Source organism: Bombus affinis, chromosome 5, assembly GCF_024516045.1.
Source record: "Bombus affinis isolate iyBomAffi1 chromosome 5, iyBomAffi1.2, whole genome shotgun sequence".
Taxonomy (NCBI): domain Eukaryota; kingdom Metazoa; phylum Arthropoda; class Insecta; order Hymenoptera; family Apidae; genus Bombus; species Bombus affinis.
In genome coordinates, this window is record NC_066348.1 from 12,031,130 (window position 1) to 12,057,979 (window position 26,850).

The 26,850-nt window shown below is 41.0% G+C and overlaps 1 protein-coding gene across 7 annotated transcripts in view; it reads right to left on the reverse strand.

Annotated features, from left to right (window-relative positions):
* Positions 1-90: 90 nt before the first annotated feature.
* LOC126916707 (uncharacterized) overlaps positions 91-26,850 on the reverse strand; it is a 35,168-nt gene continuing 8,408 nt past the window's right edge. For 6 of the 7 annotated variants that reach the window (XM_050722768.1, XM_050722765.1, XM_050722764.1 and 3 more), the window contains 7 exons: positions 3,790-4,270; positions 2,844-3,325; positions 2,462-2,655; positions 2,005-2,315; positions 1,847-1,903; positions 1,581-1,760; positions 91-1,474 (listed from right to left, as the gene is read on the reverse strand). In XM_050722768.1, the coding sequence (XP_050578725.1) occupies positions 1,433-1,474; positions 1,581-1,760; positions 1,847-1,903; positions 2,005-2,315; positions 2,462-2,655; positions 2,844-3,325; positions 3,790-4,270 (1,747 nt within the window). In that variant the 3' untranslated portion in view covers positions 91-1,432. Of the gene's footprint in view, positions 1,475-1,580; positions 1,761-1,846; positions 1,904-2,004; positions 2,316-2,461; positions 2,656-2,843; positions 3,326-3,789; positions 4,271-15,948; positions 18,172-26,850 lie in introns of those variants that run through there. The other variant, XM_050722769.1, reaches the window with a different exon arrangement.

Sequence of the window (26,850 nt, forward strand, 5' to 3'; positions counted from 1 at the left end):
TCAACCTTGCTATTTTTATTTAAGAAAAATGGGAAAGTTAATACATTTGCAGCATGCATCTGGTTTAGAGATAGTAAAAATTCATGAAAATATGATTAAAAACTTTATTTTGGTTGCTTCATAATTGGGAAAAATATATATAAAGTTACGTGTACCTGTAGGAACTTTGGACTACAGATTATGTCTAGGGCAATTGTCGTTTAGGTAACATGCTGATTTAAAAAAAAAAAAGAAACAAGGAGAAAGAAATGAACTCAAGACATGTCAAATATGTTACCAACGAACAAGTTGCAAAAAGAAAAAGAAGTATCTTAAATCTACACTAAGACTAACACTTCATTAAATCTAAATTTATACGTTGGTAACAAACGTGATATAAAATATAATATTCAGTACGCATTGTACGTGCTGTTTCTCAAATGAACGTCGAAAGATACATGAAAGCTAAAACGTCCGTGTATATTTAGCATTTTTATCATCAAATGCGATATTATTTTAATGTAAAAGAATAGGACGTAGTTAAAAAAGGACACGAGAAAGGAAAGGAAAATAGAGAAACGAAGCAAAAATGATGAAATTATAAAAACACTCGAATAGTCTACAACTTAAATTTGTTTAACATATAAAGCTGACCATGAAACGAATCTTACGCATGGCACACGGTTAACCAACCTTTTAAAATTTTACGTTAAACAACCCTGCTAACACGTATAAAATTATGTACAGCATCACGAGATACAGTTTTGTGCTTTCTTTCTCGTTACAAGAACACATACCAGCTAGTTCTGGTACCATCTCTTTTTTTTTTTTGTTTGGAAAAAGTTGAAAATTTTCGACTAGCGTACATTGTACGTCATGCATTGATTAAAGTCTAAAAAAAGTATCCGATATACGAAGTTGTTACGAATGTTTATACCCAACATGAACTCCTATTACGTTAGGAATTCCACGAACAGTTTTTGTCCTTTGAAAGATACACGTTAAATGCTTAATTTAGCAGGGTTAATACTCTCTATTTGTTTCCGTGAAGATTCACGATCGTTTGGAACTGACAACGAATAAAAGCAACGCGGTGATTACAGTGAAGCAACGATCGTTTCAACTTGATTCCTAATTTTTCCTTGTCGAAGTGCCCAAAGTCTCATGCTTTCACTCTTGTAAATACTCATCTTTCATGAAAAGCGCCGTTATCATGGCGATTCCTTTTTTCTCTTTAAAGAAATAAAACTTATTTTTTACAGATTAAACATGTTTTAAGGTTCTTAAAAATATATACTGCTTTCTCATTGTTTCTCCATTCCTCTTATCGTACTGAAAACGTGTTACGCTCTCGCCTATTCTTGTTTTGACTAGATTCATTCTTAGTTAAAAGGGTATGTAATCTGATACCACGAATAAACGGAAGGTTTAGATTAATATATGTGCTCGTTCCTTAACCAGAGCACACTTCCGAATGTTCGTCCCACGCAGCAACCTGAAATTATTAATTTTATCAATAATCAATGTAATATAATTTGATCATTATATTTCACGCACAATATTTATTAAACATTGCATATGAGATAAGCTTTAAATCTTACTTGGCATTCACGACTGCAATACCACTGATGACCGCAGCCAGCACATACGAACTGTGCTACACGTTCATGACATCCTTGGCATCGTGGCGGACTATCTCTATCCTCTCTAGCATCCCTGCCACCCGAAGAAATACGAGTCTCTCTATCTTCGATTACTGCTGACTCTTCTTCAACATCGTCCTGTAAAGAAAAATATTTTTAAAATGTATCTATATATTCCATATTAAATGCATAAATATATATCCCATATTATAGTATACACTTACCACATGAGACTGAACCGGAGTGTTGATCACTGGTGTTATCGTTATTTCAGTTCGAGCCTAAAGATATAAAAGTAAATGATATTAGTACCGTTAACATACTAGGCTAATTTGTATATGCAATATGAGTAAAATTTAATTTATATTAAAAAAAAAAATACCTTGGAAGAAGATAAGAGGTCACTGATAGAAACAGGATTAGAGCCTTGATATGTCTGCAAAAGGTGCTGGGTTGCCGCACTTTGCTGTGGCATGGACGCGGCTGTTGGTGCATTCCTTTCTCTTTCAGGTGCGGTGAGTAATCTAGCTAAAGTAGGTGAAAAAGTAGTAGGTCTTGGAGATTGTGATTTCGTGAGAATTCCATGAAGTAATGAACCGCTCTGTTGAGGTGGAGTATTTTGTGGCGCTGGAGATGGAGCGACGGGGTGAAGTGTCACATCCGGATAATTTTGAGGAGTTTTTACAGGTTCACCTGTAACAATTTTCATGAAAATAATTAATAATTTGCTAGATACTTAACATTTATGAAAGAGTTAAATCAATTTCTAAACTTGGAACCTCAAAATTTTCCTTTAGAATAAGGTCCTTTTTTGTGCGGCTTTGTACGGAATTACATACCTTGTTGTTGACTTAATTTGGCAAACTGCACAAGCACATCCTTAAAGCTCATAGAACTATTTGGATCAACTGTGTTTGAGTTGCTTTTACAAGAGTCTGTACTAGAAGGCCTTGAATCAACGTTGTGACCTGTTTCGACCATAGCTCCACCAGCTCCAAGGCCAACATTCACCGAATTTCTCATTCTTCGACCTCTGTAACAGTTCAAGATATTTGATTTTTATAAATCTCACAAACACGAGAAATTTCTATTCCCAGAAACTTAAATCCTTGCGCAAATTTTTTTTAAATATAAAATAGTAGAAATTAATCAGTTAAAAGATTTGATAGGACTTGATGTAGTATACTTTCTGATTTGCATATTCTGATATTCTATGCTTACCTGCGCGGTACCGTTTCAGGATGCCTGAGTCTGTAATCAGCAATGATAGATCTAACGTCGACGATGGCACCTTGTCGACCTTCGCCGATTTGTCTATTCTCCGGGCTAAGCGCTTCTGCCTGTTTCCGGCCGTTTTCTCCACTTTGTTTGGGTGGTGTCGATTGGCGTTGCGACGCTTGTTTTGAGCTCTTGTCTCTTTTGAAAGCTGGCGAATCTTGAGAACTTTCTTCAGGTAGATCTTCCTTAGAACCGAAACTCAATTTTTCTTTGGATACAGGAGTAGTATTACCGCTACTTTCCCATTCAGGACCCAGCGTTAAACTAGCTGGTGGCAATGTATCCGCTAATTGTCCATTGCCCTCCATAAATCCCATAACTTGTCTTCTTCTCTCAATTCTCAGGTACGCTTCCTCCTTTAACTTTCTCATGCTCAAAATCTCGTTCCACTCCATTTCTTTGGCACGTGCTAACTCGTCTAGGGCCTATTTTGCAAAGAATAAGAACGGAAATAATTAAGTACCCAAAATACCTCTTAGATATCGCGTTATGCTAATATTAGATAACACCTGACATCTCTTGAATCTAATAAATGTAAAACGTCTGACATACGTTGGGTATCTGTATATAGTTTCTCCTATTAGAAAGTACTTACTATTCTCTATGTACATATATGATAAATATCAACTTAATATCCTCTACAACAATGATCTAAATATAATTAAATTCGATTTTAACTAATAACTTACGACTAAAATGTGAAACTATTTCCGTTCTTTTCTAACAGTTATAAACATGTAATTCTGGAATCGTTTGTGTATATTAAATAAAATCGAAAGCAACGAAAATTATCTTTGTTCTTCTCTTCTATCAGTCGATTCAAATGTATAATTTTGGAATTATTTGAACATATTAAATCTAACGGAAAGCAACGAAAAACAATATTTACCTGAACTTCGGCTCGAAGTTGATCAGCCCTCGCAGCAAGTTCTTCTGCGGTAACTTTCTCACAGCCAACAAGAGACGAGATATACTGTTCCCTCTGTTCAGTACAGAACTTCTTCGGAGTAGAATTCCCATTTGACGACAACTGTCCATCTGTTGACTTTCTCTTCCTGCTGCCTTCCGTTTCCGATTTCGAGCAACGGGAAACTACGGATTTCTGTTGCATCGTCTCCGCCGAGGACAGACTTTTGCTTGCTACTTCCGGTTCCGAATCACAGAGAGGCTCTTTTTTTATCGACGCGGATCGAAGGCATTCGATGGTGGTTGGAGCGGCAGCAGTTTCCTCTGGAAGAGCCGCTCCATTCTGCTGACTTTGAGGAACTTTTGGCGAAGACCTGGACGATTCGTCGTCCCTCGTCTTCTCAGCAGAATCCACCTTCTTCCCATTACCAGCCGCACCTTCCATTGCGTGCATCTTGTTCAAGCTGTAAATAAATGTTTTCTCCCATGAATAAGCATTTCCTCAGCGTCCTTCGAATATTTTATGTCGTTGGCCTTGTACTACTCGCTAAACTCTGTTGTCTAACTATGTATGTATTACTTATATGCGATTCTTCAATTTGTCTTTTTTTTTTTTTTTTTTTTTTTTTTTGTTAACATTATAACTAATAAGAGAGTATAAGAGATTGCTATAACCGTGACAATGTGACTTGCAGTGTAACACCTTTGATACGATAAATAGTTTACTAAACGACATTTAGATACTAGTTAAGATGAAGTTCTTATTATTTTTTTGGCACTTGAAATTGATTACAGTACTAAGATGTCGTTTATTTGTTGATTAATAGATAAGTCAGATTAAAAGTATCCGTGATGTAATAATGACATTGATAAACTTGATAAGTCGGTTAAAGTTTACTTTGACCTTGCATAGAAAATAATTGTCATTGAATCCAAGGACGTCCAATAGAAAACATCTGGTATACATCTATATTATCATTTTCATGATATCTTGCATCGTGCATACAAATCGGCCACGCGTCCGAAGCAACGGTGTAATTAGCCGAGTTGCATAAAGGACTCTTAAGTAAGTGCAACAAATACACTGTCTTCATTGTACTATGAGAACATCAAGGTTTTATTTAAGTTTTATCCAGGTATATCCGATAGATAAACAATATATTATATATTGAAGTAATATTTTTGTTTAACAAGAGTTTTAAATACAATCTCAAAAGCTAAACTGCGCGATAACTTTGTCACTTGGCAAAACAGCACAATATTCATTCTAACTCTACAAAACGCTAACAACGAGTTGCACTAGTTGTAGAATAACTAGCGCACAATTATAATTATAGTCATTAATTTATATAAGCGTAGTTATGTATGCTAGTTAATAGAAATTTCAACTTATCTTCGGACATCAAAGACAAACATATTGTGTTACAATATTATATATTACCATACAATACTATTTTACATGTGTATATATATATATATATGTATGTAATACAAAATACACGAAACACCAAGCTTTAGTGCTCTTTAATTAAAACATTATTTCTTTCATAACATAAATAACCCAGGTACTATATCACGAACAAGTACCTACTAGATTATCATTACTATACGGAAACTTCTCATTCCTGTATCATTTATTCGATTTATTTCTTAAAATCACTGAAAATAAAAATTAAATTTCTCCAGCAGGGAATTAGTGGTCCTTAGAAAATCTGTAACATAAATCTATGAAGTATTTGTTGTAACTGTGCGCCCTCGATCGATATTCGGACGCGGATGAACGAGTGGAAAGTGGGGTTGCTCCCACGACGAAGATGACCCACGGTGGTCTTCGTAACGCGTGCATGGCCGTTCTGCGTTTACCCTCAGCAAGAGGCACGCTTACACGCGCACTAGAATAGAAGGTTGACCACACAGTGGGGTTAACGCTTTCGCGCTTCCTATGCGCTCCACTGCCTGCTTCCAAGAGAGACCGCTCCTCTACAGGAACGTATCTACTCTCTATCATTTACAAATCGATAAGTCCATTTGCAAAGATCCATGGTATCAAGCACTCAAACGTTAAAAGTATTTTTAACCATGCTACGATCTCTCAAATTTTGTATTTTCATTTTCTTCTCATTTGAGGAAATAAGGACATTTGTTTATCATAAAATAGTAATAAGGGATCATGCGTGCCAATAACACTCGTCTCCATATTTTGGTCAAGATATCTTTTAAGATTAGAAGAATCCATTTGGTCGAAAATGACGCAAAGCTGCTACGATCTTCGAAATCTATATTTCGAGATCCAGCAAACAAAAAGGATTTAAATATTTTAAGAAAAAGTTTAACACGAAATTGAAATGAAAGATCATGCACGACGATAAGACCTTTTTCACATTTTGTTCGAACTCTGAATGAGATACGATATGTTAAAAAGAAGCTATACAAATTTTTAATGTATTTGTGTTTAATCTTTTTTTTGGTATATCTCTGAATAAACTATAATTATTTGGGAAAGTTATATACGTGCTGTTTCGTAATTTTCACTGCTATTTATTGTAACTATTCGTGGAGATTTTTAAATACCATAGCAATATCTAGAATTAACGATATTCTTTATCGATGATAAGCGACAGAATGTAGTGAACTATGAACTTCGAAGTATTTTAGTATTACGTTTTTATACGACTATTTTTAATATATTAGTATCCCGGATATGGGTTCGACGGGAATATATTATATCAAAATCTTATTAGCTGTAAACATATGTTGTGATTGTTGATGAAGCTAGTAACACGCTGAAAATTTAGGTTACGACCGTAGCTCCAAAGCAAACGAAACAAACAGGTATCAAAAATATAAAAGCTCGCGCAAGCCTGGAAGGCTTCGTTCCTAAAGTAGACGATTGTGTATTAAATTATGAATTTAATGATTGGAAAACACGAGCAATAAAATATTTATGTCCTCTTAAATACTAATGGGTAAGCCTCATTAACATATTGTTGCTATCTAACATAATGTTAGTTTTTCAAAATATCACTGTTAATATTTATATGGAAATGTTATCAATTATCAATTAGGCTTAGTTATCAATTTAAATTCGATGAAATGAATTACTGTTTATATTTTTCAGAACTATTCTTGTTTCCTGTTCTAACGGATGCTTGAGAAAACGTCTATCATATTTGTCTTGTCCATCAGCTTATCAAATATTACATTTTATTAATATCATTGTTATAAACAAAGGAAACTTCGAGCAAACTATTCCTCCCGGTCACGAAGCAGAAAATACCGTTTTCTTGCAATATCGGTATTGGCGACAAAATAATTTGATCAAATGAAAGCTGTCAAAATGATAAAACAATTAAGGATATTAATTCTACGTTAATACGTCGAATGTCATGCAAATTTTATATATTTTGTCTTGGAAACCGCAATAGATTCAAATATGCCACAACGCAATACGTAATTTTTCCAACATATTTTCTATTTGCGCACTTTTCCTTGATAGTCTTATCTAAACTACTTATATCGTTGATAATTTCTTAGTCCGTGAAATTTATCTTATTTTAATTATTTAAAAATATTAAGTACCGTGAGTCACCGATGATCACCGTACCAACTAACATGTGAAAAGACGAATTTATATCAGTTCATAATACGTTAGAAAAGGTTAGATTAATGAAAAGTAAACATTGTGAGAGAAGAGGAAATACATAATTGTAGAATCGCCCAAAATTCGAGGCTACGCCTGTGTCTGGTTTGGTACGAGAGACGCGGTGCTTGTGTGATCGTTCGTAAGAGGGGAGGAGGTTCAGAGGGGGAGATTGCACGTGAGAGAGGGAGACAAGACGGTAGAAAGAGAGGACAAAAGAGGGGGAAAACGAAGTTCGTTGCACCCACTCGCGTTCACTGCACTTTATAGACGCGGATATAGGTTTCGCGGTACCAATTCTGAAAAGCGAAGTCTTCCTCGAGTCTTCGGGGCTTTTGATCGAAATAAAAGGATTACCCGTTAATTCTAATGCGTCTAATCAACTCACCTCACGCTAATTTAGTTGGAATTTCGTTACAGGAGGGACGAATAATTTTTTATTGTTTTCTACACACGATGAATAGAATAAATTCTTGCAACGACTCTTTTTTTAAATGAGTATTTAAACAGGTTTATATAATATAAATTAATTTAAATTATTATTAAATTTCCAGAGTAGTTAAACTTTAAAGTTTTCAACTCTGGAAATAATTTTCAAATACATTCCTCAGGTATTATACGTGCCAGTTAAGTGTTGAAATAATCGCAGGCCAATGTATCAAGAACTTTAAAATATAATTTAGGTCATGATGCTTATTTTACTATTATTCTCTTGTTCATTCTTTTTTCCAGGTAGAATGTAACAGGTGGTTACTGGTCGTATTGACTTTCGTTTTCAGCATTTGTGCACTCGCCGATAATCAGATACCGTTCACTTTAACAATTACCCATATAAAACGATACCATATCTTTCATAATATGTTCATGCACTTAAAAGAGACAGAAAAAGGCTGTTTACGAATAACAATACTACCGATCTACTATCAAACGTAAATCTATTAAGTTGATTGTTATATGGCACAACTGGAAGAATCTGGATATTCCTACTCACTCATAACTAATACCGCATAAGCCTAAAAGATAGTAAACAGAGGAAACTGTGAAATGATATTTAATTCATTTTCTACTTGAAATATCTTGACGAGAATATTTGAAAAAAATCTGCTCCAAGTACCTGTATGATCCATATTGAAACCCGACGTTTTGTTTACTTTGTATCAGTACAATAATATTCCATTGTCATGATTACCAACATTAAATTCACCGTTTTAAATACTTCTTGGTTAGAAAATGATAACGCAGGAGGGAAACAGGCACCAAATCACGTTACACTGCACTAACTAAAGGATTTGTATTTCGTTCGGCTGTCATACCTTTCACGCTTTCCTTGGCTTCACGAAACAGTAATAGAGCATAGAGCTGTTTAGCTGTGGCGATAGCGAAAGCGAAGGAGAAAGCGAAACCGGCCGGCAAGCCGTAATTGAAATCTTCTGGATGAACGAATAAGCGAATAAAACTGAAAAAACTGTATCCCCAGGAGACATGAAAAATATAATCATTAGCATTAATTTCAACGTTGATCATGAGGAGCTTATAAAGTAGCGGTACACGTTGTAAAGTCAAACTCGCCGTCCTTGTACAACTCTTTCACGCAGTAGATTCAAAGGAGAATAACGACAGGATTAATATCGATCGCGTAATCGAGGTCACGGAGAGGTTATTATCGATGCTATGGATTTACGAAAAGTATCGAGGTTAAGGAAACGCTTTTCAAGTAAATACACTATCGAAACTAATAGCATACTGCTTGTACTACGAGTTCGATAAAACACACGATTTTTCAGGAAATATTTAAAAGAAGAATGTAATATTACTTCACCACGTTTCACAGGGGCAGAATCATGACACAAGAACAAGATCAAAATTTTCTTTAAATATCTCCATGCGACTAATATTTTCCTCGAACCAGTATGGTAATGACTGTCACGAATCAAGATGAAACACAAGCTATAACTGGTCCCTATATCGGTCACGAGATAGCAACTTTCACAATTAAGATCTTAAAAAGAAGAAAACAATCGATAGAGTTAGCGTCGTTATTGTTCCGCAGATTGTTTTGCACGAGACAAAACACGAAATTACAAAGACTCTACGATTCTCACTTAACTGTCAAACTGTTAACTTGCTCGAATTTTACGAAACACCCGAAATTGGTACATAGAATTTATGTTTGCTAACATACACGCATAAATTACACCGTACGCAAATAGTTAACCTACGCACGTTAGACGTATATATCGGGAAAGTTGAGCGGCAGATTGTTACATCTTCTCGGAAGTAACCCTCGAACATCGAGAGGTGGTTTCCGGAGAATTGGAGCGGCGCGTACCGGCAAAAAAAAGAGCTCTCGCCACGAGAAACCGTTGACACAGGAACCAAGTGGCATAAACACACTTCGTATGCACCGTTCACACTCCACTTGCACTTTTCACCGCTGCCGTTCGCCGGTCTCGGCAAATCCTTTCTTTCTTCGACCCCTCTACCCCGGAGCTAGCCGGACGTAGTCGATCGGAGCCGATCGTAGCCAATCGGCCGCGCTTCGCGTCTTTGCACCGTGGCGAAACACTCGCCACTCGCCACTTGCCACTCACTCTCGACACACACCGATGATTCCTTTACAACGGGTGGTAAAACGTTAAAGATCATGAAAGGTCATTCGTCTATCGCGAACAAGAAAAAAAAAAAAAGAAAGAAAAAAGGCAAGCTTCGGACACGACAGAACAAGCGCGTCGCGAAACGAGCAAAGATTGAGTATGGTTATTGCCGCGGTTGGTAAGCCGGTGACTGAAGTCTCGTAATCCTTTTCATCGCTTTCTCCGAGGCGAAGTTACTTGTCCAAAGGCACTATCACGTTTCACGGACGAAAGTTCTATGACCGTGCCGGCTACCGCTAGCGTATACACGCAGTTCGAACGCGGAGCCTGTTTTCGCGCATTTACGGTTAGACGAAGGACGTCTAACCGACTATAACTCGCGCGAGTAACGCGAATGCCGTCGTGTACAGAAGTCGAAACGATAAAGACGGATGATCGTAGAAACGTAGAGACACAGCGAGAGAGGAAGAGAGATAACGTGAGGGAGAGAGCGGAGTGCAGCAGGTCGGCCGGCTTAGGTGGGGTTGCCGTGGTTAATGCGGTGGCACGAGGGGGCAGGAGGGGGTGGGCGAGCAGATAGAAGCGCGCGCGTGTGCGTCCGCGCCTAGATTGGGCTAGGTTAGGTTAGGTTAAACGCTTGCCAGGGAACCTTGCAGCGGCGTCCTACTTCTTCTTCGCGAGCGAGCGCGCGCTTTCGTCCTCCGTCTCCTCCTACTGCCCTCTACTACCTCCTCTGTTTTATTCGAGGTTGTTATAGTCCTATTCGAACATCGTCGTTGCGTGTACGATTAAAACCGCGATATTTTTCCTCAAAATAAAATTTTTCACGCGCACACTTTGTGCAAGCTATGTCGAAGAATAGTTAAATTGAAAAACACTGATATTCCATCGTGATACGATAAAATAACCTATATCGTACGATGATACGAATACGAGCAAATTTTTAGACTTTACACTGTGCAAGATGCGAACGGTTTAAAAAAACTACCGGATGAATTATACTCGTAGTCGTGTTTCTTAGTAATTATAATTATAACGATAGTACTAGTTTGTCCGGCTTTGTGATGCACATAGGAAATGGAGGTTATATATAACACAAGGAAAAATAAACCGTCTAAAATTGGAAAGTTAGCAACTTTAAGCGCGAAGAAATTTAATCAATTTTATAATTTAAAGCGATGAAAGACCATAAGAAACAAATATTGTCATTTAAAAATGGAAAATAAATTAGAACAATATTGGCACAGGTCGATGTAAGCAACACACGATCTACGGAAAGACACGACGGAAAGGTCGACTTCGCGGCGCAAGTGGGGGAAGAATACGACGAAGGAAACTTCTGCATCGTAGAAGTTGCTATTATTATTGACATCAAATGATTACGGGAGAGACTCTTCCTTTTTTTTCTCCTTCTGAAACACGTCGGAAAGACTTTCACGGGAGCAAGGAAAATAAAGAAGGAAAAGAACGAATTTGACCTTCGCTTTGTCGCGAAATCGTTCACCGCTTGGTATATTTTAGAGCCTTGCGGTTAGAAGAAACCATAACCAAGGTGGAACGATAAAGCAAAACAATTCGCGTGTAGTCTATTTCGTTTTTCCTCTAATTTTCTAGGAATTTGATTCACGTATTAGAAAGTAGTAAAACTCAAACAGGTTCTTTACTATAAACACCTCTGCAACACGTTTAAGAATATATAAACACAGGATCCCAAATTTTAAACAAAACGTTATAGCAAAACTGCTAAGCTACATAAACACTAATCAGAAACAGATATTTTAAGATGTAGTATTACAGATTTCACAGTCAGATACTTTTAATCCATTCTAAATATATCCACCATAAATTGTATCAGTAAGAGAATCTCACGATAAATGCAGCGAAACAATGATCATAACTAACGTGTTTTTCCCAGTAACTAGTGATGGTAACGTGTAACTGATCTCAATAAATTACGAGATATGGTTATAAAATCGGTCGAATTTCCGGAAATTTCAGAGTGATACGATTAATTACGAAATGACAGAAGAGTAAGGAAGAGAAGAAGGAAACCTCTATGCTAGTGAGACTTGCGCTATTATTATTATTATTATTATTATTATTATTATTATTGACATCGAACGGTTACGAGAGAATGTGCTCTCCCGCTCCGCTCGCGTTCCTCTCGACCTAATTCGCGAACGCTGACGATCGGAGGAGCGTTCTCGCCTGCTCGAGGCGTCCCTGAGCGCCAAGGACGTTCTCGGGCGCGTTGGTGAACCACACGCGTTCAGGTTCCTCGAAATATTTCACGGAATCAAGCTGAGCTTGAATCTCTCCTTCTTTTATAAGGATCTCATCATCGTTGCCCTTAAACGATCAATGGTCTACCGTCTCCTTTTCGTGACTAATGAGTCGCTATTTTTGGACAAACAACTAGTAGAAAGCGATAAAATATAGATAGGACGAATATGCCAGGAAATTGTTTCGAATGTTCTGCTTTAAGTAGAAACCGATGCATATAGAAATAACTAAGAAAAAGATTAAATATACGTAGATAGTTTTGAACGAGTTTTCCAAGTAAAATTCTTAATGTCGAGCTAGTCGAGAAGTGGAGCGATTTATCGAAACAGCTATCATGAGGCGGTCGTATCGAAAGCGAGACGACTGCTCGAATGTTAGGACATGTTCGACAAGGCTAGGTGCATTTGCCAGAAACGAGCCGGTCGTCCCGTCCCTGACCGCGAAGGCCTTTCTCGAACGTTGCTGCATCGGTCAGAGGTTGAATTAGATTAAGTCAGGTCTAGACTAGTCCAAAGTTCTGTCATCGTTCGACCAATAGCTGGCGTACGATTTCATTGAATTTTTAGCATTGCATTTCCTTGTTCTTGCGCCAATAAATAAAGCAAAAAACAAATTCGGATCGTTTTTCGTAGATTTTAGCAATGCGCGATAAAACGAGAGACAGATTACGATTGTTGATCGTCGAGTTTTCGAAATACTCGGCGACATTGTATGAAATTGCGACATTTCACTATTAGGTGTAAAGATTAAGTTAATTTAATAAAAAATGATCGATTCCTCAAATTCCATCGTCAAGAGAAAAACATGGCCTCACTGTAGAGGCTGAAAGAAATGATTGAAACGCGGCGCGAGCGTGCGGGAAACATGGCGCGTTATCCAATAACGAAATTAAAACGTCACCACTTTCGAACGATAATAAGGCGAGCACGTCTTCGAAAATATCCGAGAAGAGATAACGATCGGCGGACCATTAGCGTTTTGGTCGGTTGAAATTGCAAAATGCAGTACTCGATCCCGGTATTTAATTTAAGAGGATGAACGGTAATAAAAATCGTTTCGCCCGCGTTGGAATTCCCAAAACCAGTCACGTGTTTCATTGGACGACCATGATGCAAATGGTTCTTCGGGGGAACCTTGCACGCTCAAGGATTCGTGGACGAACCGACGAAGATAGCCGTGAAACTCTGCCCGGTTCTGCGCCTTTTCCACATAAGATCACGCGGCGTTCTACGAGAAACGACGATATATCACGAGGTGGAATGACGAAAGGAGGACGGTCGATTCTCGGCCCGAGGTCGCTCGTAGGTCAAACCGCCGTCGCGGAGACGACCCTGGTCGACTGTTTGTGCACCAAAGATGGTTGGGTCGTCGCCGATCGTTTTCTCGTTCTTTCCAGTCGACCGATTTTCGACAGTGTAACATGTGCAATTTCAGCGGGTCGTCCTGCGAACGACGCCGATACTTTTCGCCACCCTGTGTGTACATCGACTGCCCGCATCGATGCCACTCGTAGTTTATGTCAATCATAAAATTATGAAATTTTTATGGCAGATTCCTTGCTCAATATCGAAACTCGATAGAATTTGTAAAAAACAACGCACAGTTACGTACAGTACGAATCGCTTCTTGCTTTAGCATTTTAATGAATTCTGTAAAACATTTATTCTTAACCGATATATCTGCTTTATATAATTGTTTATGAAGTTGCAGAGGAATTAGCAAATTAATTACCTAATTAGACTGTGCTGGAACGAAAGAAGTAAGCTGACATTAAGGAGGAGAAAATGAATGTCCTTGGTGATATCAGATTTGCGAATAAATATACACTGGACGCGACAAGGTTGAAGGTAAGGTGCCGTAGAAAACGTTCTACGAGTCTACGAGAAACCAACAAAGTATTTCCACGTATCGTTATTTTGGATCACGACCGAAGCGATAACGATTCTCAGTATCGATAACACTCCGATCGTTGCCTTGTTTTTCAGATCGGAACGCTCTTGCGCGTTCTTCGACTTTTAGATTAACTACTACATCTACCTGCTTAAAAGAGGCAACGAGAATCCGTTAAAACCAAGCAAAAAAAAATGCATTTCGTGTGATTTTTATCTTCTCGGTGAAGACGAAGATATTAAAAGAAAATAACGAATGCCCGTAAAATGAAATTTAAGCAGATACGCATTATCTGTTTGTAAAAACAAAAGCATTTTTATCAACCGGTCGAATACAATGTAACGAAAACAGAGAGGTAAAAAGGATCAAAGGTGCAAAAATGTGATCGAACTGGAAGGGGTAAGACGTTCAAGAAGAGCTTAAAACGAAGACAGATGTTGAAGAATTATCTGCATTATCTGCACATGCGTCAGGGAAAAAGATAAAGACGTAGAGTTTCATTGGTCAACACGGACTAGTGGAGACCATGTAGAAAGACGTCCAACATCCGTTTTCTGACGCGTTCTCCAGCTCGTGTCTCGCTTACCTACGCATATTTTGCTACTCAGCTCAGTATACGTCATTACTTACAATGTACTCTTACGTTCATGCTCACAAACAGATAACGAATCTTACTCGTAATTACGAGCTTCTTCTTAACGGCATCGATTCTTGTTTGTTTTATATATTTTAGACAGATTAAAAATTCTTCGTTGTTCGATTATGAAACTGGTGAAATTAAAAATATCGTAATGATCTTAGCTTTGCAATTGTCTTTTGGTAGATGGATTACTTCGACACAAATTCGATCTCGAGTAATTTCCATGATTCGTATTCTCATTCCAGCAGTAACAGGCTTGCAACTGAATCACGTTACCGCAGAAAAATTAACGAGACCTTCCTAACTGTAATCATGTAATAGCTATTTTGTGCACGTAAAAAATTATGTAACTATCTTCGCGCGTATCATGCACCGTTAACTTGAATTTTATCGTTGCGAATCGAAATAAAATTTATATCTACGCGTGCTGCCATGGAAAAAAATTATCGTAACGTCAAAGGAAACGTAATATCGTTTTCGAATTTAATACGATTGTTCCTATCCTGTTAAAAAGTCGAATGCATGACCTTGAAGCGTGACCTTGAAATTAAAGACCCGAAGAAGAAACTCGAAGTGGAAACCTGAACCATCGAGTTTCTTCGTGATATGTACTATAGTTTCTGTAGCCCTCATAGACCGAGAGAAAACAGCGAGACTTACGAGTGATCCGTGATTGTGGATCAATGCGCCGTCGTTCCTACCAGAGGTCGCACCGAAGGTCTTCTTGGTTGCCGCGCTCTTACTAAACGTCGTAATCACCAATGTTTCCTCTTTTAGCTAGCAAGCTAATCTTTATTAACCTCGATTGATTAACTATTTCATTTAAACAACGACGTTTCTGCTTTCGTTAAATAAAAAGCCAGAAACATGGTAACACGAAATCTTATGTACGATTTCAACAATGGAACGAAGAATATACAGACGATACGAAATGATAACAATTCGTTACATATAAATAAGGAAGAATAATCGAAGAGACATGAAGATATATAAACAATATAAGAAACTAGAATGCCTTATCACTTCCGGTACTAGATTCGTCCTCGAATTCCTTATCGAGAACGTAATCGTTGGGACCGAGTGAAAACGACTCACCGTGGTGCGGGTTTGAGTCCGAGGGCGAGCAGTACGTCGATGCCCGCCATCTTTTGCTCTTGGTTCACTTGATTGCCACTCTTGGCACGTTGTTGGTGTTGGTGGTGGTGCTGCTGCTGCTGCTGCCGCCTTTCCGTGGCCGGCTGATGGTGCGGCTGCTTACTGTCAGGCATATCGTTCTTGCAGATCACTTTGTGGCCGGTTAGCATTTTAGCATGGGTGACCTTGAGGAGGGAGCGCTTCGCGTCCTCGACCAGCATCTTGGTGATCGGCTGCACGCTCACCGGCACGCCGATCGTCGGTACGGCACCACGACGCAGCCTGCTGCGCGCAGGAAGACCAAGTACAAGGTGCTCCATATCCTTCTCATAGGACTCATTGGTGAAGTGGAGGGAGCATATACGCGCAGTTTGTATGTTGAACGGTATCTCGCCGTTCGAGAGGGGCACGCGACCGCACGCGCGCACCCATCGCGAGCGTACTTCCGGTATCTGGGGGAATCGATGGTAGCGGATACAACGACCGCGGGTTTGACGATGACTGTTGCGGCACGTAGCCACGGCGCACTGCGGCATCGTAACCTCTTAATCCGTTGTCTCCTTCGTATAAAATGGTTAACGCACACACAATGTTTCACGCACACTCAATTAACACGCGATAACACCTCTCTACGACATCCTCGATGATAAGGTTGGAAATTCTATCGTCGTCCAACATCCATCTTCACAATGTCATGATTTCCAGAATACTAACGTTGCTCTCATAACTCACGAAACAACACCAAGTACTATTCTTTCACTTTAGAGCGTAAGTGGGCGTTTTGCAGCGATCCTTTGTTTCTGGCGATCGATGTACGCGTCGGTAACCAGAGTCTTCCGTTGCGAACAGATGCGATTCAATCCTCTTCTTCCTGGTGAACGATTCTTGAAATTGTTCCGACAGTTAATCGACGAAGCGTCGTTAACGGCGTGAACTTCGTTTACTTTGGTAACGAACGCGTGACTAGATGCGTTTTGCCGGCTGAGCTGCTTTGCCAGGAATCGGTGACACTTCGATACTCAAAACAGACGCACGTGGGTGTGCATGGATCCACACGACACTGACAAACGCTGCAAACATGGAAATGTTCGACGTTCAAATTGTTCGATCGTCTTCTGTTGGATCCTTTGGATGTTCCTTTTTTTTTTAAGACACTGCGCGTGTGTGGCCCGATAAAGGAAGAATCGTCTCTTTCCTAAAGGACGATCGTGGCAGGCGGAAAATCTTAAAACGTAAACGTATCACTACCGACGTGATATCGTAGAACGTGAGAAACAAGAGCGAGACAGTCACGCGACGGAAGCACTCTTGCGTACTCTGGATGACCGCGGGAGGTCGAAAGGGCATCGGTGCCGCCCTGCGTGCGACGCCCTGCGAACTGTGGCTAGCGACGTAGAAGGGGACCGAAGATCAAAGAGCGAAAGAGAAGAGTAGACAACGAGGAGGCTGGAGGGGGAAAGGGAATACGAACGGTAGAGTACCAAAAAACGATGTGTGCGTAGGCCTTCGAGCAGACGCCTCCACTTCCTCACGACTCGAATTCAAAACGTCACACGCACACGCGGTCGCGCGCCTCCTATAAATCGACCGTCCACCGCACGAGGGTGGGAGTTGTAAATTGAAGAAAGAGCAACAGCAACACGACGACGACGATCGGGGAAACGCGTGTGTACCGCATACGTCTTTTTCCGCAACACGTGCGAGAGACGGGTCCGCGTTGTCGGCGGAAGGTGTCGCCTCGCGTACCTTTCTCCGTTCGTGACGATCAGCGCTGTTTGATCGTGACGTTGATTGGTGGGCGGATCGTCAAGATGGCGACGGATGACGGTGGCTGAACGACGATCGTCGACGAGAGAGCACGAAAATCACCGAACTTGTCAGTATATACGACTCGTGGTAGTCACGAGAGAACACCAAGGGGCAATCGTTGCTGCTACCGTCGCGTCTTCCTCTGTAACTGACTGAAGAACGGAAGAACGGAAACTGTTCTAACGGCAGACTGTTCTAACTTCCACGAGGATAGTGACACTTTGAAAAATAAATACAACTATCGATCTAATCGTAACACACGATCGTAATGAAGCACTGAGTATTTCTGACAGGCACCTTGCTAACTACTGAACGCGCGCTGCTTCTCCTTCAGACTGGCCGATCGGGTCCGGCCGTAGAACAAGAGACAGCCAGTGGCAGCTGCGTGTGCCTCCTCGTGTCTGCGTGAAACCGGTGAACCAATGATCGTGCTCCGATGCCGTCGCGGCAGGGATGACGAGTATCGTGGAGGGGGGACAGGGTTGGAAGGAAGAGAGACCAGGGAGACAGGGAAAAAGAGGGAGGAGGTCACCGCTACCGGCTAGGGTCCTTCAGGGGTTCGCTACCCCTCGAACCACGCGGTCCTCCTCGTCTCTGTTATCCGGTATAACCAACCGCTACCGATCTCCTCTCTCTCCTCGCCGTCCTTCTCGTGCGCTTTGCGACCCTTCTCCTTCAGCCACGATGCGCTTCCTCGACCTGGTCCTCACAGGGGCGTTAGGTTACGCGTACTCTTTTTCTCTTCATCTCCACGAATGGTTCGCGTTCGCTTTGTCTGCGACAGCATGCTGAACCCGACGACGACTATTGTCCAATACTGGGCAAACACGCGTTAAGCGTTAAAGAGAATCAGATTTTGCCTTTGTGCTTCGTCGACTCGAATTTAGTCTCGGAAGAACTCCGTCATCATCGGAAGGAAGAAATATGTCCTCCGCTTTCGTATAGCGGACGCTTCCTATTGTAGAATCTTGCTTCGGATCACCATGGAAAATTCCGTTTCGTTTCATTCCGTTACGAAAGGACTCGGATGGGACGCAGAGTCCTACAGGAGGCCTTCTAAAAATAATCGAAGCGAGGAGTTCGATTACGGTAAAGAGCACTCGCGATGGAATCTTCGATCGAACTCTCCGAATGTGTAATCGCTTCTTCTAATACGTCAGTGCACGTACGAACGTATTCCGAGTACGTTCATTTATCTTCGAATAGTACACTTTTTCAGAAACGTGAACGGTTGATAAAGTTGAGCCTTTAATTATTCGATTCAACTATCTAGAGACTATAGCATTCGTAGAAAGTTTCTTATCGATGAATGAACATTCCTCTGGTAAGACCATTTCGTCTAAATATATTACGCCTTTAAATAGCGCAGAGAAAATACAGTACATACATCTGTATACCTATTTTTAATTTTACCATAGCAGGTAAAATCAGTTCAAGTAAAAACGACGCGAGTTTAAGCCCAAAGCGAATAGAAATTGGTCAAATTCCTGCAAAGAAAAGAATTCGATAGATTTAACACCTTGACGAACAAGGTGGAAAGCACAGTTTCGTAGCTCTGCTGTGTATCGTAGCGTTCAATTTCCCATAACCAGATGTAGCCGAAACTTGAAATATAGAAAGAGACTAAGAATACAGAAGTTTCTTTATTAATTTGTAATTCGTTTGCAACGAAAAATCGTGAATCGCTAACACGCAATTTCAAAGCCGGTATATTCAGATTGTGAATACTTTTTAATTCCAGATTGATGTTCTAATCAATGCTGGCGAACCTTGCCTATATTGTTTCATTTTACGCACATTGTATCGATATTTCGACGGGATTCTATCGCGTATCTGAGAATACAGTAGTATTCCTCTCCTATTGCTGCTAATCAGGTTCTCATGGCATCTTATGTGGCACAAAGGAAGGAGAACTTGACCCCGTTCGATCGCAACCGAACCGAAACTGCACGATCAATAAGTCCGGTTAATTGTGTGGATACAAGAAAATTCCATGAACCGACCGACCCAGGATCGACGTCCTCTATCAAATCATCCGAATCGATTTTAATTGTTCGAGCGGCCGATGACAAAAAAGGAAACGCGGTCGAAGAACGAAGTTGGAGGAAAGCGTTGCAGCAACGATTCTGGGACATTTCTGTATTTGTTCAAGAAGATCGTGATGCTGGAGGGTCAGCCTCTTGCTTCGAGAAAAAAGCAAGCAAAAAGGGGAGGAGATCTGGCATTGAGCGAGGAATCACCGGGGATGTTGGCACACGACATCCCTCGCCCCTGCAACACCTTAAATGCTTCCAACGCTTCTAGATATTACTTAGAACGTGGCTGTAGCCACGAATAAAATGGAACGACTCGGTTCCTACGTTGACGCGTAAAATCGAAAAAATTGATTTTTCAGCAAATTATTAATACACATATAAAAAGAAGCTTTCGCTCTACTGGATATTTAGGCATTTTTATATGATAAGGGATGTTTTTTTATGACTTTTAGAAAGCTCTATCCCGATCCGGTTTCAAACGAAGCTAAGTTTAATCATAGATGATGTTAGGTTTTAATAAAAAAAGAACTTAAGATGTCAAATAATTTATACAATAACGAAACAATCCTCCTACTAAATCGACATTCCGAAAGAATGCGAAACAAATTTATTGTATGGAAAAAAGAGGCGCGTCTCAGTTACTTATAAGTTATTTAATAATCACCGATCGATTAACCTAAATGGATCGATTGAAAGAAGCTTGCAAGGTTGCACATACGCGTAGAATCTAGATTTTCAATATGTATATCATCGCTGATAAGGAACTGGTCTGAGGAGGATTCTCAAGGGCGAGAGAAACAAATTAACAATCTCAGCGATACTAGGTTCACCACATCGGTCATTTTGGTTCGATAATCAAGACGCGTACCAGATAACGTATGTTCTTCCGTGTATTAGTGGGATTAATGGCATCCACTTATATCGCTATAGATGTAGTTCGTTCTGAACACGTCAAACAGATTTTCTTCGTTGAATGAGGAACAAGTACAGATCTATTTCATGGTCATTATCGCGAGTTCGCATCGATGCGTGGTTTTTCTGTCACGTTAACGTTTCTTTTCGCTGCATGTAAACCCTTGCTTTCACCCGGAATTAACGAATTGGAATTTTTGAACTTATCGACTCGAACCAGACGATGATGGAGAAATCAGAGTTATTCGTTGTTATCTTTAGCGCGCAGTAAAAATAATCTGCCGTATTGTCATCAATAACAGAAGGTCTTCGACGAGGCTCGATGTAGACGCTCTAGTTCCAAGACAAACGTTCTCCTGCAACGCAACAGCTTCCCATCGATTCTCGACGAGGATCTTTCCCCTTATGCGATATCGTATAACCAGTGCGACGAACGCGTCGAGGTATCTCCCCCACGTTTCCAATCGTTCCTTCTCCTTCTCGGCAGCGGCTCAACGATTTTCTCGGAACGCTTCTGCGGAAACCGACTACGTCCTGGTACCAGAACCGTGTTCTAACAGAAACATCTTCATGGCGTGGTTCTCTGGAGAGTTTTTGTCTGGATGCGTGACCAGTGCGTTCACTCTTTTGACCGCGTGGAGCCAAAGAGAAGCCATCGAAAAGAGAAGCAGGCACGAAAGCCCAGACTTCGGTGTGGTTCACGCGGCCTCTCAAATAAGGACAGACCGATTTCCGGTGGTCTCGCTCTTCCCTCCGTACCTCCGTAGCAACCTGACCCCACCATCAAACGATCGAGGGTAACCTTTCTCTTTCTTCCTTGTTGACCCAAGACTCTTCTTTCTTGGTCCAATGTGAAGAGGAAGAGAGAGAGAAAGAGAGGGAAAGAGGGAGAGAGAGAGAGAGGGAGGGAGAGAGAACGTTGCGCGTCTCGCTTCTTTCCATGACGATGCGCAGCCGCTCGTCTCACTCTCCAACGCGGCTACTAGAGCACGTTTTCGCTTCTTCCTCCGTTGGTCGGCTAGAACGATCGTTCTTTCTTTCTTCGTCCAATATTAGAAGCCAGTAAGTCTGTCCTCGTCCTTGTTCATCTTTGTTGCGTGGATGGTCTTAGCAGGGCAGGCTGTGTGCGGGCGCTCCGCACAGCTGGCACAGGAGGGAAATAAGCCGAGGCGTCTCCAACTTGGGGCCACCAGACACGACCGCCTGGAGAACGACCAAGAAGGATGCGCAGCTGCGACTCCCTTTCGCCGTTTTACACAGCAACTTGGCTGCTACAGGTCGAAAAATCCTCTTCGTGGGATGAAGGAGGACCCGTGTGGCCGTGGGTTGCCCACAATCGAGCTACGCGATTTTAACCGCCTTTTCTTTTAATCTGTCCCACCGTTATCTCCTAGAAACGGAAGTATTCCGCGATAGGCCACGTTGTACAACGTCGTCGCTTTGTAACCTTCGTCGTTGTTCTCTGCTTGTCTAGCCGCGATTGCGTTCTCGTATCGGCACGTTTACGCGTCAAAACCATTTCTATCATCGTGTTATGCGATACAAAACCATTAAAACAAACATTGATAGGATAATCATTTATACGCAAACGAATTGCTAATAAACTTCTAAATTTTTTTATTTCTATCGAGACCAGTTCCTACATCTCAATTCTATCAAAGCTTTTGATTTTTAATTGGAAAACGTTAATGCAAATTGTCGCGTACGATGTATTGATTAACATTTCGATTTCAAATAACGACAGAACAAAATGTCAAGGAATTTTGGTGAACGTTTCTATTAAAATTCCCATTGATCGAACTTAACTTGAAATTGCTAGAACATGGACGTCGCCGTCATAACGGCGGCAATAATTGCACGACTGTGAGAATGTATACAATGTCGCCAGAAACCGTAATCGGAACTTGATGTGACTGGTGCCAACCCATCTTCGAACATGAGTCTGTTAGTACGAACACCGGAGCATGCGTATTCCGACGCATTCACCGTGTACGCAGAGGATCGAAAAGTTTCTGCCCGAGGGCGGCTGAGATGGGTACCAGCGATCAGTTTCCTACTATCTTTCTATCCTATGTTTGACAACGTTACTTTAAAATTCGTAAATATAAGGCTTCTATTTTCACAATAATACGAAACACACGTACACCGAGAACCTATATTCTTAACGTGTACATGTTTAATAAGACGTAAATAAACTCTATTTATATCTGTGTGATAATATTGTTTCCAATGATTAGTAATCAACATATTTTCAAACGAACAAATTGTTTGCCAGCGGTCAAGCAATCGGGAAAACAAACACGGACGAATCAACCAAGGAGGTATACCGGTATAGTGACTCATTGGTCAAAGCATTTGCACGCAAGAAAATATATCTGTACGTTACCATAGAAAAATATCACGACATGATCGGTTGATACGATATGATCCACGGTGACCAGCTTATCGTTGATAAAAGGCTGCGCGTCCAAATGAAGAAAAATTCTTATTGGTTCTGTGACAGAGTTAAATCGAACGTGGTTGGTAGCCACGCGTTAACTTGCATTCCTTACGTACGCGTGGTTTCAGCAGCACGAAGCAAACCAGGCGGGAGAGTGAAATTTACGTTGACCGCGTGGCGAGGCAGAAGCGTCGTCGGCGGTTCACCAACGAGCGTAGAAAGAGCCAGAGGGAAAGCAGCGAGAAAAGAAAGCACGCGGTGGTGTGGCGCGGTGTAACGTGGTATATTACATATTTAGCCGGAAACGGTGGAAAGCAAGCTTTGGTGGGCTCACCTGGCTTCTCAAGATTTTTCATCGTTTCTGCAGGTTGCCTCTCGGCTCGTTTTCCAACCACTTCGTCCGCTTATTACGCCGACCTAAGGCATGGTATCTTTGGTACACGGACGCATTCTAGGTGGTTCACCCCTCTCTCTTAAGGGGCAACCATCCCACTCGCGTGGTTCTTCCTATCTTCGTCTCGCTTTAACACCGGTGTGACTGTGAGGCTCGAGCGAAAGGGAAAGAGAGAAGGGGAGACACCCTTCATCCTTGAGGCGGGGTCCCGGCCACCCCGCTGCTAGGTTCGCTAGGATCAATACCCGCCATCCGATCCAAAGTCCAAGCCACCCTCTCTTTGCCTGCGCTGCTTGCCTGTGCCTGCTTGCCTGCCAAAACCTGCCAACTTTGTCTGTCCAAGTCTCCGGAGAATTCGAGTGGCTTCCCAAATCCGTCATCACCGAGATGCTTTCGAATCACCGGACGGTCGCTCGAGGCTTCGTGGACAGCGCGATTATTCGCTGTGTCACCTTGACAGCATCCGACCAATACATGATCGATCATCGCGTATACACTAGATACGTATAGGCGATTCGTACAGTAAGACCAAAGTAAGAAACGCAGGTGGGAAAATTTCCACGATAATAACGTCGCGAGAAAGTTGGTTTAGATACCGCGTGACGGATCGTTGAAATCTTCCGAATTTACCAGTTCAGAAACTAAGTAACGGGTATCGTTTGTACTATTCGAACGACGTACGTCCATCTAGAGCTTGTTAATTGCGCGATTTTCCGAACTTTAACAGCCGTAGTTGGCAAGAAATTAGAGAATTAAATACGTCAAGATGCGTTAAACGCATTGAAAGATCACGAGATAAACAGAAACAGCCATCAATTTCTCTTTAAATAACTTCTATACACTTGTTAATCTTCTTTTCCGTCCTTTCGATTTTATTGAATCAGTTAAATCAACATAATCCTCGATTAAATCACCCCAGCTGTTACCACAATTGGACATTCGGACTCTCTCGGTCGGCATAAGGCAACGCTGGACCTCGACAAGCTCGTGTAGTTTAAAAGAATTTCGCTTATCGATAATTTTTTCAAAATTGACGCGATACTTCTCTTGCGACCGTGCCTCGAGTCAAGAAAACACCTTGTGCTAAAATAAAAACCAAGCAGATGTATTGTCATATGGTCGCGTGGTTAGTAACGTATAAAGTATGACCATCCGATCGGTTGTACCAAGTTATGTTTAATTCATCCTTTCTTTGTCCCCGTTACACCAAGTACAAAGCCGACGTTTCCAATGCACCGGAGTATCGTTTTCGGAATTGGAGAACCGTGCACCAAATTGTTGTATCGCGTATTATCATACACCTCGCGAGACCGCGATGTTTTCTCTACATCGCCGCTTAACAATCTCGATGATTAAATAATTAAGTTTCACGAAATATTTTGAGCAAGTCGCGTGCTGAACATATTTCAGCGAAACGAAAGGCAACTTTCCTTTCTTCTAGTACAAATGGCAAAACCTGTGGTATCGCGTTTCGAAACCCTTACACGTTTTAATCTTTGTGTGTATTTAAAAGGGCTACCGCTGGATCAATCTAGTTTCATATTCGAGTTTGACGAGTACTCGTCAAAGAGAATACACAAAAGCGTGCCTGTTGCTTCCACATTAAACCAGTTAACTAAAAATCCTCGAGTTCTATATTCTGTACCATATACGAACCAAACTGCTGGCTGGTTTTATACGCTAGTTTGTCGATACGTTAAAAGGTATTTTACGTTCCTTTATATCAGATTCATACTTTTTATACTACTAATCGAATACCAGATAGACATCGATAAATTTTCTACGCAAAAATCTGTACGCCCAAAGAGATATATTTTGTGATATATCTATTGGATAGATATCCGCTGTTAAATTATCATGGCAGCAGAAGGTAGACGACTTGAATGATGTACGTAAGAAAGAAAAAATCAAAATAACTCTACTATGAGAAAGACACAGAAATATTAGGTCGTCCGAAAAGTTTCTTTCGTTTTATAAGGAAATAATGGACGCACAACATTTTCCCTTTTATATTATTTTATCGAATGATCCATTTTGTTCTATCAAAATAAAGATTACAACCTTCGACGGATTAGGTTTCATGTTTGTATAAAGATACGTCGTTGTAAAAGACGTGTCTGTAAAAGAAAGACACTTTTCGGGCAACCTAATATAATAGATCGCCATTTGCAATATCGAAAACAAGAATAAGCAATTGCAGTCGATAAAGCCAGGAAGGAAATCAAAATCGTTTGAACGTCGTATCGAAATCGCTCGTCTGAGTACCTCGTCGTCAAAGTCCAAACGGTGAAAACGGCAAGCAACAGATATATAGAAATCCTTCCAATTATTCGAATCGTGATGGCGATGTATCTACGCGTAAAGAAAACCATAAATCCCTCGGTGAAGAAATTCGCGTCTTTTTTTTCCAGTCTGGAAGCGAAAGGGTTGAAAGGAAGATCCATCGGTTCGCAGGATGGAATCCATATAGCGTCTCGTAGCGCGTTAGGAACCTGCTCTTTCTTCCTCTCGTTACTGCTATAAACGCGATAGCGTAACAGGGGTCAGAGCCCGTTTGGAGGGCGGAATTGCGAGGGGGATTTCCAGGAGGGGGATGACCGTGGTGGTGAAACGCACTGGGGCTGGAAGGCACGCCCGAGGGTGGTATTGCACGATGGTAACGGATGGTAACCGACCGGGCTTGGATCACCGGATGACGTCATTGCTGCGTTACCAGGATACCAAAGATCAAAGACCAATGAAAACGTCACCTTCTCCTCACACGAACAACCTCTGAGGTCGAAGTCAACCTAACAATAGATTATCTTTTCTAGTCTATATCTTTCCCCGTCTTTCTAACCCTCTATCTTTCTTTCTCTTTGCTACACTGTTGAATCATTTCTCGATGCTGACTGTTGTGCTTATGATAATGACGCTTCTGTCTTCGTTATCGATTTCTATCTCGACTGTACGACGACGACAGACAGTCATACGACGTCGAGGATATAGCCGAGATTACGTGGCACGACGATCGCTGATATTTTATTTATACCTGTTGTCAGATATCCGAGGCGAAGGATTCGAGGAGACACGCTCCAAAGAATAATCTATGATAATTATTTCATCCTGCGTTTATTCCGCCTTATTGGATCAAGCCTTCTTAACCTTCGACCTTGGAACAGCTAAGACATTTTTCTGGAATGCAAATGCTCCTTCGGGAACCGGCAGCCATAATTCACCGGTGATTTATTTCGGGTTTACGAGTGATTATCACGACTGATTCGATGATACCT